The sequence below is a fragment of the Gopherus flavomarginatus genome, chromosome 2, assembly GCF_025201925.1.
Source record: "Gopherus flavomarginatus isolate rGopFla2 chromosome 2, rGopFla2.mat.asm, whole genome shotgun sequence".
In the NCBI taxonomy this organism is placed as follows: Eukaryota; Metazoa; Chordata; order Testudines; family Testudinidae; genus Gopherus; species Gopherus flavomarginatus.
Genome location: NC_066618.1, coordinates 194,137,968 through 194,149,807, shown reverse-complemented (window position 1 = coordinate 194,149,807; position 11,840 = coordinate 194,137,968). Strand labels below are relative to the sequence as shown.

Sequence of the window (11,840 nt, the reverse complement as noted above, 5' to 3'; positions counted from 1 at the left end):
TTTTTTTCCAGATCATTTAAGAATATGTTGAATGGGACTGGTCCCAAAACAGACCCCTGGAGGACACCACTATTTACCTCTCTCCATTCTGAAAACCGACCATTTATACCTACAGTTTGTTTCCTACCTTTTAACCAGTTACCAATCCATGAGAGCACCTTCCCTCTTATCCCAGGGTAGCTTACTTTGCGTAAGAGCATTTGGTGAGGGACCTTGTCCAAAGCTTTCTGAAAATCTAAGTACACTATATCCACTGGATCCCCTGGGTGCAAATGCTTGTTGACCCCCTCAAAGAACTCTAGTAGATTAATGAGGCATGATTTCCCTTTACTAAAACCATGTTGACTCTTCCTCAACAAATTATGTTCATCTATACATCTGAAAATATTGTTCTTTATTATAATTTCAACCAATTTGTCCAGTACTGAAGTCAGGCTTACAGGCCTGTAATTGCCGGGATCACCTCTGGAGCTCTTTTTAAAAATTGGCGTCACATTAGCTTTGGCTAACTGTTCCTCAAATTCTTTTTTGGCCTTCTCAATTGCATTTTTACATCTCATTTGCCAGTGTTTATGCTTCTTTTTATTTTCCTCACTAGGATTTAACTTCCACTTTTTAAAGGATGCCTTTTTGCCTCTCACTGTTTCTTTTACTTTGTTATTTAGCCATAGTGGCTCTTTTTTGGTTCTCTTACTATGTTTTTTAATTTGGGGTATACATTTAAGTTGAGCCTCTATAATGGTGTCTTTAAAAAGTTTCCACGCAGCTTGCAGAGATTTAACTTTTGGCACTGTACCCTTTAATTTCTATTTAACTAACCTCCTCATTTTTGTGTAGTTTTTCTTTCTGAAATTAAATTCTACAGTGTTGGGCCACTGTCATAAACGGATGGTTAAGAGTTAATGGAACAGAAGTACTTCATATCTCTTTTGCCTGTAAAGGGTTAACAAGATCAGTGAGCCAGGCTGTCACCTGACCAGAGGACCAATCAGGGGACAGGATACTTTCAAATCTTGAAGGAGGGAAGTTTGTGTGTGTGCTGTTAGTTTTTGGTTGTTGTTCACTCTGGGGACTCAGAGGGACCAGACGTGCAACCAGGTTTCTCTCCAATCTCTCCGATACAGGCTCTTATAAGTTCAGAATAGCAAGTACTAGGTAGATAAAGCGAGTTAGGTTATGTTTGTTTTCTTTATTTGCAAATGTGTATTTGGCTGGAAGGAGTTTAAATTTGTATTTTGCTGAAAGGATTTTAATTTGTACTTGTATACTTAGGCTGGGAGGGTATTCCCAGTGTCTATAGCTGAAAGACCCTGTAACATATTCCATCTTAAATTTACAAAGATAATTTTTACTGTTTTTTCTTTCTTTAATTAAAAGCTTTTCTTGTTTAAGAACCTGATTGTTTTTTTATTCTGGTGAGACCCCAAGGGACTGGGTCTGGATTCACCAGGGAATTGGTGGGGAGAAAGGAGGGAAGGGGGGAGAGAGAGGCTAGTTTCTCTCTGTGTTAGGATTACTGTCTCTCTCAGAGAGAGTCTGGGAGGGGGAGAGAGAAGGACGTGGGGGGAAGGTGCATTTTCCTCTCTGTTTAAGATTCAAGGAGTTTGAATCACAGTGATCTTCCAGGGTAACCCATGGAGGGGAAGCCTGGGAGAGGTAACGGTGGGGGAAAGGGTTTACTGTCCTTGTGTTAAGATCCAGAGGGACTGGGTCTTGGGGTTCCCCGGGCAAGGTCTTGGGGGGGACCAGAGGGTACCAGGCACTGGAATTCCTGGTTGGTGGCAGCGCTACAGGTTCTAAGCTGGTAATTAAGCTTAGAAGAATTCATGCTGGTACCCCATCTTTTGGACGCTAAGGTTCAGAGTGGGGAATTATACCATGACAGCCACTGTGGTGTTTTTCCTGCCACAGGGATATTAAATTTAATTATATTATGGTCACTATTACCAAGCAGTCCAGCTATATTCACCTCTTGGACCAGATCCTATGCTCCACTTAGGACTAGATTAGTGTTTCTTAAACTTGGGATGCTGCTTTTGTAGGGAAAGCCCTGGCGGGTCGGGCCAGTTTGTTTACTTGCCCTGTCCGCAAGTCCGGCCGATCACGGCTCCCACCGGCCGCAGTTTGCCGCTTCAGGCCAATGGGAGCAGCTGGAAGTGGCAGCCAGTACGTCCCTCGACCCGCGCCACTTCCAGCCACTACTACACGGAGGGGTATCCCCAGTGCAAGAGGATACCACATCATCTGGAAGGAGGGTCCCAACTATGGGATTGTTATCCTCTGCTCCAGTTAGATGCCCTCCTTCCCTGGGACTTTCATTCTCCTCAACAGCATAGAGACTGTCAGACCGGGGGTGGGACCGTTCTACTATGTCTCAGAAAGTCTCATCTATGCACCTCTGTCTCCCCTCAACTCACAGTCTCTGAGGGCCAGGAGATCCTTGCACTGAATGCACACATACACCACCTACCCATCAGGCAGGTAATCATACATGTCGCATTGGGTACAATAAACTGCGTAGCCCCCACTGTGTTGCTGGGCTTCTGCCTGCATTCTCTTTTTACTCCTGCAGCTGGTTGCTTTGTTCCATCAGAATCTTCACCAAATTTGATCTGCTGCTTTTTGATCCACTAGTTGGATCATTAGCTTCCCCGGCCTTGGCCAGATACTGATGGGGAGTGCAATGTGAATGCTGATAGATGTCCCTCACCACCAGAATGGGGAAAACTAGCTGAAATGGAAGACACAGCAAAATCCTCTAGCCCCACACAGACAAGGACTGCAAAGGTTACTAAAAACCAAAGATTTTCCAAAATGTATGCTTTTTATTTTTGCCTTTCTGTCCGAATGGTGACAAGAGGACATTTTTGTTTGTTTCTATCGTTTCATTTTCCCATTCTCACGTAGCCCACAACAGTGCTTTGGTGGGGCTGCAGCTACTCTGTAGTAGGAGTTGTAAATGTAGACAAATAATATTTTACTACATCTTGAAGATTTAGCATAAAAGTATTTTAAGCATCTATAACTTTTTTCCAAACAAAAGTTAATCTGGATTTTAAAGACAGCAGGAGTTAAAGTGAATGTGAACTCTCAGCATCACTGGCGCAGAGCTCCCAGTAAGCATTCCTCAGCTCTGCAGGCCCAGGGATCAAGCCTTTTGGATGGAATTCAGTCCCTAGAGGGGCAGCAGATCAAGGCATGCACGCACTGTGTTACCACGGGTGCCTGCCACAGTCCCGTCACCTCCTGCGGGTACGGCTCCAGCTCCCCGACTAACACTGGCACAACAAGGTCAATAAGTACTTTTAAAATGAAAACATAAGAAGATCGAAATTAGCACAGATGACTAAACTCAGGCGTGCGCGGTTCCTAGCCCCACTCAGCCACCGCCTTATGCAGTCCCCCACGCAACACTGCAGCCAGCCTCTATCCACCCCTCTACCTGTCCTCCCTCCCATGCGTCCCGCCACAATGCCCTTAGTTTAGTTTAGTTAACCTTCCCGCCCCGCCCCCAGCCCACTCCGCACGCGCTGACAACGAGCACAAGAGCTCGCGTTTTGCGGTCAACTGGGTGGTGCGGCCGCGGAAGCCCCGCCCACTTGTTTATATCTCAGCCGCGCCTAGCACCGCCCCCTCTATCAGCTGTTGGTGACGTCAGGTGTCTGCGGCAGATCCTCGCGCGTGGTGTTGGCGCGGGGCAGGGTGACGTCGGGTGACGGTTCACGGACGGGACCAGGTTCCGGGCAGGTGGGCGGGGAAGATGGCGGACCACATCCCGCTGCACCCGGTGCCGCGCAGCACCCAGCGCCGAGCGGCCTATTACACCAGTGTCCCCGCCGCGCAGAGGCACAACAGGTACTGGCGGGGGCGGGGCCCCCTGAGCTCCGTGGCGATGGGGGTGGAAGGGGCCCCGGCCCGGCGAGACCTGCCCTACCTCGCGGGGCCAGGATCCCCTCTCTCCGCGCCCTATGGGGCAGGGATGAAGCGGCGGGGGCGGGAGTGCGGAGCTGGTAGGGGAGGGTGGCAGCCCCGCCCGAGCACTGCCAGGCCTCCCCTCTGCTGTGGGGGAGCGAGGGCTTCAGAGTAGCTGTGTGTGAGGTCACTGCGCTAGTTCTCAGCGCTGCTGGGGGTCGGGTCAGAGGGTTCCGGGGAAGGAAAGGGTGAGGGACGCGGCAGGTGCCCTGTAAGGGGCTGTGGAGATGAGTCCCGGCCCTAACACTCCTGTGTTTGGCAAGGGAGGCTCTGTCTGCCCCATTCACCCACAGGCAGTGTCGTTATTCCCACAGTAAGTTGGTCCATTTCTCCTGTTTTCTGTTGGTCTGCCCAAGGGAGATTGTGAATCCATGAAAATGGGCATGAGGGTTTAGGAAGCCATTGTGGTATCTGAAGTGTGATCTAACTTTCATTTTTAAAAAGTTGATAACTGTGTGTTTGGATTTAAACGTGACCGCTGGTTACTTTCATCATCAGCAATGGCATGGAGAGCCTATTTTCACTGAGCTGACAATTCAAAAAATGAACAAATAATGCAAAGTAAATAAGATTTTAAAAAAGTCTGCATGGTAGATTAGCCAAACAATGTACACATAAAGCTTTTTTTGTCTTAACCGTGTACCTTTACTATTTTTTACATAGCAATTCAAAGAACCTTACATTATAGTGTGATCTGCAGAGAAAGTGGCTCTAATCTTGCAGTCCCTTGTTCATATGCTCAGTTTTATGTGACATTAATGAAATTGCTCACTTGCACAAAAGTTAGCACATGCTTAAGTGTTTGCGAGATCAGGGCATACTGCTGTGATTTTTACTTAAAGACAGAAATATTTATTAAAATATAATAGAGCACTGTCTCGTGGCTAGTTCAAGAATGTGGCTTCTCTTCCTTGCTCCGCCCCTGACTTGCACTGTGACCTTCAGCAAGTCACCAAGGGCTTGTGTTTGTTGCATAATTAACTTGAGTTAGAACTCAAATGTTGTTCCAATTTTGAATCCTGTCCATACATGACACCTCTTAATTTGAATTTGGTAGTGCTTCTTAACTTGACTTGCCTGACCTGTAGAGGTGTATCTACACAGCATCTGGAATCAGACCTCCCAGCCCAGGTAGACAGGCTCATGCTAATTGCGCCCGAGCTAGCATGATAAAAATAACAGTGTGGATGCTATGGTTTGAGCTGGAGCTTAGGCTCTCAAACCCACCTGACCCCTTGGATTTGAGAGCTTGAGTTCCATCCTGAGCCTTGATGTCTACACTGCTATTTTTAGCATGCTAGTTCAGGCCCTGCTAATGTGAGTCTGTCTGCCTGGGCTGGAGGCTTGCTCCCAGCTGCAGTGTAGATATACCTTTGGTGTATAGAGTGTATCTTGAGTTAACACAACTTGTTAGTTACTAGCACAATCACTTTGTACATTTTGAGTGTTATTTTGCAGTGTGGCTGCTCTAACTGGAGCTTGGTTCATTTGAGAGGACTGTAGATAACTCAAGTTAATGCTGCAGTGAAGATACAGTGTTGCTCTTAGGGCTTGATGAAGCAAAAAGGTTTTATTTAACCTATTCGGACCTGAACTCAGTCACTTATGATTCTGTATATATTCTGGAGCAGTTGATGACACAGTATCTAAATAAAGCAGGAAGCTGCTGCTTTTACCTTGCTTTGTGTGTTGCAGTCATCGTCTCTTCTGCTGTAGGAGAAAAAACATTGGTCTTAGCAACGTTTGAAGCCCTTAAGGAATTGACATAAATTAAACTGATATAAGGTACTTTTCAGACTAAAATAGCTTAAACACAAGAGGGTTACACAAACTTAACTAGTTTCTAGATAATACAATTTCCTTGTGTAAACAAGGCATTAGTCCTTCACTTTAAAACGGATACTAAAGAGTTTTCATATTTCCCAAAACTGAATACAGGATCAGAGCTTTTCTGCTATTGGAAGGAAGTGGTTTGTTAGGGCAATTTGAGAATATCAGTTAATGACCTTAAGGAAGCTATGTTAAAGGGGTTGTGAAGAAGTTTAAATTTTCAGTTTGCCATACAGGACTGGGCATATCTGTACCACAACTTTGGAGGGTAGACTTATGGATATGCAAAATGAGGTGGAATTGGACTGTGCCAGAAAGGTGAGTTTTGTCAGACTCCCATATTTCCTGGCATGAGGGTAATCATTTCTGCTATTAATTTTAATATCCTTCCTCTTTTTATGGCAGGCTGGGGAAGGCGACGGTGGCAGCTCAGGAATAGAAGTAATTGAACCTCAGAATTTCAATTTTATAGGAAATTTGGACATTCTGAAATTTCTTACAAAATGTGAATTCCCACTTTGTGTTTCTGAAAGGAAGTATGCTCCTTGAGCTGCTGACTGAAATTGACTGATTCTATTAAGTTTCACTGTGACTCATCACTGAATACCAAATGAAACTGCTCAGTTGCGTCAATGTCATTGCTGCCCTTCCCTCATAGGCTCAGTGAAACTGATAAAGAATCATGTCAAGTTCAATAGTAGCTGCTGAGGCTTCCAGGGTTTGCGGCTCTGGGGCAGTCCACTGTGCAGAATGCTCTGGAGTTGAGAACCCCAGGCTTCCAGACTCCTAAGCCACCTGACTCCCCAGACTGTGGGAATCAGGCACTTGGGTGTCTGGAAGTCCTAGGTATCCCTGGCCCTAGTCTGCATGGTGAGGCTACCCCATAGCTATGGACTGTGGAAGCCCTGGGATCCCTGGCATCAGGACACACTATATGTTGTAGCTGCCCTCTAGTTGTGGACTCTGGATCCCTGTCCCAGGGTTTTCAGGATTCCAGTTCAGGTGGCAGGGAGCCTGGAAGCCCTGGTGAGAGTACAGTGCGGTTAATCACCTCCGGCTACACCAGACTGTGATTCTGGTCAATGTGAAGGACAGAGTGGATGGTATTGCAGCAATGATGTTCCCCAACTGCGGTCTCTGGTGCCATGGGATTCCCAGCCCTGGGGCAATTTTCATGGAGTGGCTGTCCTGGAGCTGTGGGTCCTGGGATTGCCAGCTCCAGGTTGGTTTGTTTGGTAGAAGCCCTGGGAAGCTCCCACAAAAACCTTGTTTCTCAGAATATTCCTGACCAGATTTGTTCAGGAGTAGGCTCCAGGTGATTAGGGAAGAGACTACCAGAAAGTATTTCCTCTTGGGCTCCAAAACCAATCCATATCTCTCCCTCTACATGTGACTATTGAAGATGTGGTCAAATTGAAATGGAAATCCTTGAAAATCCAAAGGCTCAGCTAGAACGCTTGTACTTTCCATAACACCTACAAAAGTCAAGCAGATTCACCTAAAATGAATATTACCTTAATTCATGTTAGGCCTGGTCTACACTACACATTCAGCTGTCATTCTGCAACTGTTGAACCTGTAGCTGAAGCTCTCCTTGGTGCTGTCGCGGTTGCTGGTGTACAGCTTCATCAGCCATGGGAGGAAGAGGTAGGCTGGGTTTTTCCAAGATCACTTTTGGCATGTCAACATTCCCAGTGCAAATCCACTGATTTGGAAAGAAAGTCCCTGCTTGCAACTTTCCGAACAGTCCTGTGGTCTTAAAGATGTGTGTGTCATGCACCTTCCATGACCAGCCCACACTGATGTCAGTAAAGCATCCCTAGTGATCCACCAGCACTTGCATTACCATGGAAAAGTAGCCTTTTCTGTTGACATACTCTGTGACAAGGTAGTCTGGTGCTAGAATAGGGATGTGTGTGCCATGTATTGTAGTTTAGACACTTCAGTTCTGCAAAACCATGCGCCAAGTCCTGCATATTTTTTCTCTGAATCTTTAAAACCTGAAGTATTTTAAAAAAATTGTCTGATTCATTTTTTATTGGAAAGAAAGAAATAGGATTGAATTGGCAGAATCCATTTCTTGTTTTCTGTTTGGGGGAGTAGTTTAGCTATACAGTTTTGTAGTATTGTCAGCTGACTCTCATATCCTTATTTTGGTTGGAAATCCAAATGACTGAGTGAAAAATAAGCAAAGGCCAACATGTTAATTGTTTTGAGGAGATGGGAGAAACTATAATAGATACTGTTCGTTCTCTCTCTCTCTCTCTCTCTCTCTCTGAACTACAGCTATTCTTAGAAAGCCAAGACTGCTGGGAAGTGCTGCATTTCTTAGACCAGGCCTATGCAGTAAACGTGCATCTGCATAACTGTTGCTCAGGGTGTGAAAAATATACACTTGAGCAATCTAGTTATACTGACCTAACCGCTGGTGTAGATAGCGTTATATTGATGGGAAGGCTTCTCATCTTGACATAACTACCCCCTTTCACGGAGGTGGGTTAAGTACACCAATGAGAGAAGCTCTGCTGTCAGTGTAGTAGCATCTTCACTGAAGCGCTATACCAGTGCAGGTGCACCAGTGCAGCTGCACTGCTGCAGTATTTTAAGTATAGATCTGCCATTAGAGTTCTTATCTATGTCTGTTTGGTTTGGCACATGGTGACAAAACTGTTCAGAATAGAAAGATGATAAAACCATAAATGTTTAACTTTTGTTCATATAAATTGAATTGTTAATCTACTACTCAGTCAGCAATAAGAGTTTTTGGGGGGAGAGAGACAATAAATGTACCTCGCTTTTATTTAACAGCATTTTAAAGCAGATCTTAGCTTTAAGCAAAGAAACATTTAAAATCCCAACCCTCCCTGTAATTACATTAAGAAAGCTGAAGCTTTATACAAGATAGTTTTAATCAGAAATATTTCGTGATCTTCAGTTTGTGGAAATAAAGGTAAATAAGCATCTAACATTCTGCAGGAAAACATATACTGATTGCAATCTGAACCAAAAATTTCACAGAAGTTTGGATACCTCGTTCATAATTACCTTGATTTCACATTACAATCACTGGTTTCTTGTTCAGATTCTGTGAACATCAGAAAATAAGAATGGCCATACCGGGTCAGACCAATCATCCATCTAGCCCAGTATTCAGTCTTCAGCCAGTGGCCAGTGTCAGATGCTTCACAGGAAATGAACAGAACAGGGCAGTTCTCAAATGATCCATCCAGTTCCAGCTTCTGGCAGTCAGAAGTTTAGGGACACCAAGAGCATGGGGTTGCATCCCTGATCATCTTGGTTAATAGCCAGTGTTGGACCTGTCCTTCATGAATTTATCTAATTCTTTTTTGAACCAAGTTATAGTTTTGGCCTTCACAACGTCCCCTGGCAATGAGTTCCACAGGTTGGCTGTGCATTGTGTGAAGAAGTACTCCGTTTTGTTTGTTTTAAACCTGCTGCTTATTAATTTAATTGGGTGACCTCTGCTTTGTGTGTTTTGTGAAGGGGTAATAACAATGCCCTTTTCACTTTCTAGACACCACTCATGATTTTATACACCTGTATCATATCTCCCCTGAGTTGTCTCTTTTCTAAACTGAGCAGTCCATCTTTTTAATCTCTCCTCATGTGGAAGCAGTTACATCCCGCTAATAATTTTGATGCCCTTTTCTGTACCTTTTCCAATTTTAATACACAGTATCTATATTTTGAGATGGGGTGACCAGAACTGCAAGCAGTATTCAAGATGTCTGCATACCATAGATTTATGTAATGGCATTATGATATTTTCTGACTTATTGTCTATCCCTTTCCTAATGGTTCCTAACGTTCTATTAGCTTTTTGACTGCTGCTGCACATTGAACAGATGTTTTTCAGAGAACTATCCATGGTGATTTCAAGATCCATTTATTGAGTGGTAACAGCTAATTGGGGAAAAAAGGACTTGTGGCACCTTAGAGACTAACAAATTTATTTGAGCATAAACTTTCATAGGCTACAGCCCCACTTCTTTGGATGTGTGTAGTGGAAAATACAGTAGGAACACACACACATACACAATCAGTTAAGGTGATTTAGAATTCATCATTTTGTATTGGGATTATGTTTTTCAACTTGCACTATTTTGCATGCATCAGCATTAGATTTCAGTTACAAATTTGTTGCTCACCTAGTTTTGTCTTTGTAAGATGTCTTTGTAACTCTTCACACTCAGCTTTGGTCTTAACTATCTTGATAATGTAGTATCATCTGCAAACTTTATCACCTCACTGTTTCAAGCCTTTTCCAGATTATTTATGAATATGTTGAACTGTATGGGTCTCTGTGCAGATCCGTGAGAGACCCTGCTATTTACCACTTTCCATTTGAAAACTGACCATTTATTCTTATCCTTTGTCTCCTGTTTTTTAACCAGTTACTGATCTACAAGAGGGCCTTCCCTCTTGTCACACGGCTACTTACTTTGCTTAAGAGCCTTTGGTGTAGAATCTTGTCAGTCTTTCTGAAAGTTCAGTTACACTGTATCCACTGGATACCCTTGTTCACAGGCTTGTTGACACCCTCAGAGAATTCTTATAGAGTGATGAGGCATGATTTCTCTTTACAAGAGTTATGTTGACTCTTCCCCAACGTATCATATTCATATATGTGTCTGATAATTCTGTTCTTCCTTGTATTTTCAACCAAGTTACCTGTCACTGGTCTGTAATTGCCAAAATCGCCCCTGCAGCCTTTTATAAAAACTGGCATTACATTAATGATCCATCTTCCAGTCATCTGGTACAGAGGCTCATTTAAGCGATAAGTTACAGAGCACGGTTTGTAGCGTGGCAGTTTCATATGAGTTCCTTCAGAACTCTTGGGTGAATACCATCTCGTCCTGGTGCCTTATAACTGTTTAATTTATCAATTTGTTCCAAAATGACTTCTATATGATACTAAGTAAACCAATTAAGAAAATATCCATTGTTAATATAGTTCCATGGTAGTTGTATTTGAGGTGGCAAAGCACTTCAGTCAGAAAATCTGCATGTTATTCTATGACTGTTGTGTATTGTACTGATTTGGGGTTTAGATAATGTGTTGCCTGGGGCATAGATTCTGTTAATTCTTTTATTTCACATATGTGAACAGTAAGACAAAGTCCTGCCCAAGCCTTCTCTCAGGGTTGCCTGCTACTCAGGTTCCTAGTTCAGTGGTGCTCAACCACCCCTGCTTCAGCAGGTCCTCTCTAAAACCCAATCCGTCTGTCAGGGCAGCTGAGCCTTGGAGCCTGATGCTTTAAATTGAAAGTTTTGGGGTTAAAAATAAAATAAGTAAAAGGCCTCATTCCTTTTTATTCTCTTCAGTTGGAGGAGCACCTTCCCTCCTGATTTTATAGTCGTAGGTTTTTAAGGTTAGAAGGTACCATTGGAACAGCTACTCTGACCTTTTGTATAATACAGGTCATAGAATTTCACCCATTATCCTCTCTTGAGCCCAATAACTTGTGTTTGGCTGAATCATATGTTCTAGAAAGGAATCCAGTTTTGATATGAAGATGTCAACGGATGGCGAGTCCACCACTTTACTTGGTAGATTGTTTTATTGGTTAGTCACCCTCACTGTTAAGAATGTGTACCTATTTTGAATTTGTCTGGCTTCAGCTTCTGGTTATTGGTTCTTGCTATGCCTTTCTCTACTAGATTAAAGAGGCCTTTGGTACCTGGTATATTTTCCCTGTGATTGCACTTACACATTGTGATCAAGTTACCTCTTAATCTTTTTTTTTTTTTAACCAGCTACACAGATAGTGCTTTTAAATTCTGTCACTCTATGACATTTTTTCCAGTCCTTGAATAATTTTTATGGCTCTTCTCTCGACCCCCTCAAATTTTTCAATATTCTTTTTAAGAAGTGGGCACAAGAACTGGATGCAGTAGTCCAGTATTAGTCTCACCAACATATTATACAGAGGTAGAACATAAGAACGGCCATACTGGGTTAGACCAAAGGTCCATCTAGCCCAGTATCCTGTCTTCCAACAGTGACCAATGCC

At 43.6% G+C, this 11,840-nt stretch overlaps 1 protein-coding gene across 4 annotated transcripts in view; it reads left to right on the top strand.

Annotated features, from left to right (window-relative positions):
• The first annotated feature begins 3,677 nt into the window (after positions 1 to 3,677).
• ATP9B (ATPase phospholipid transporting 9B (putative)) overlaps positions 3,678 to 11,840 on the top strand; it is a 318,545-nt gene continuing 310,382 nt past the window's right edge. For 3 of the 4 annotated variants that reach the window (XM_050941785.1, XM_050941787.1, XM_050941784.1), the window contains exon 1: positions 3,678 to 3,855. In XM_050941785.1, coding sequence (XP_050797742.1) covers positions 3,761 to 3,855 — 95 coding nt within the window. In that variant the 5' untranslated portion in view covers positions 3,678 to 3,760. The remainder of the gene's footprint in view (positions 3,856 to 11,840) is intronic. The other variant, XM_050941786.1, reaches the window with a different exon arrangement.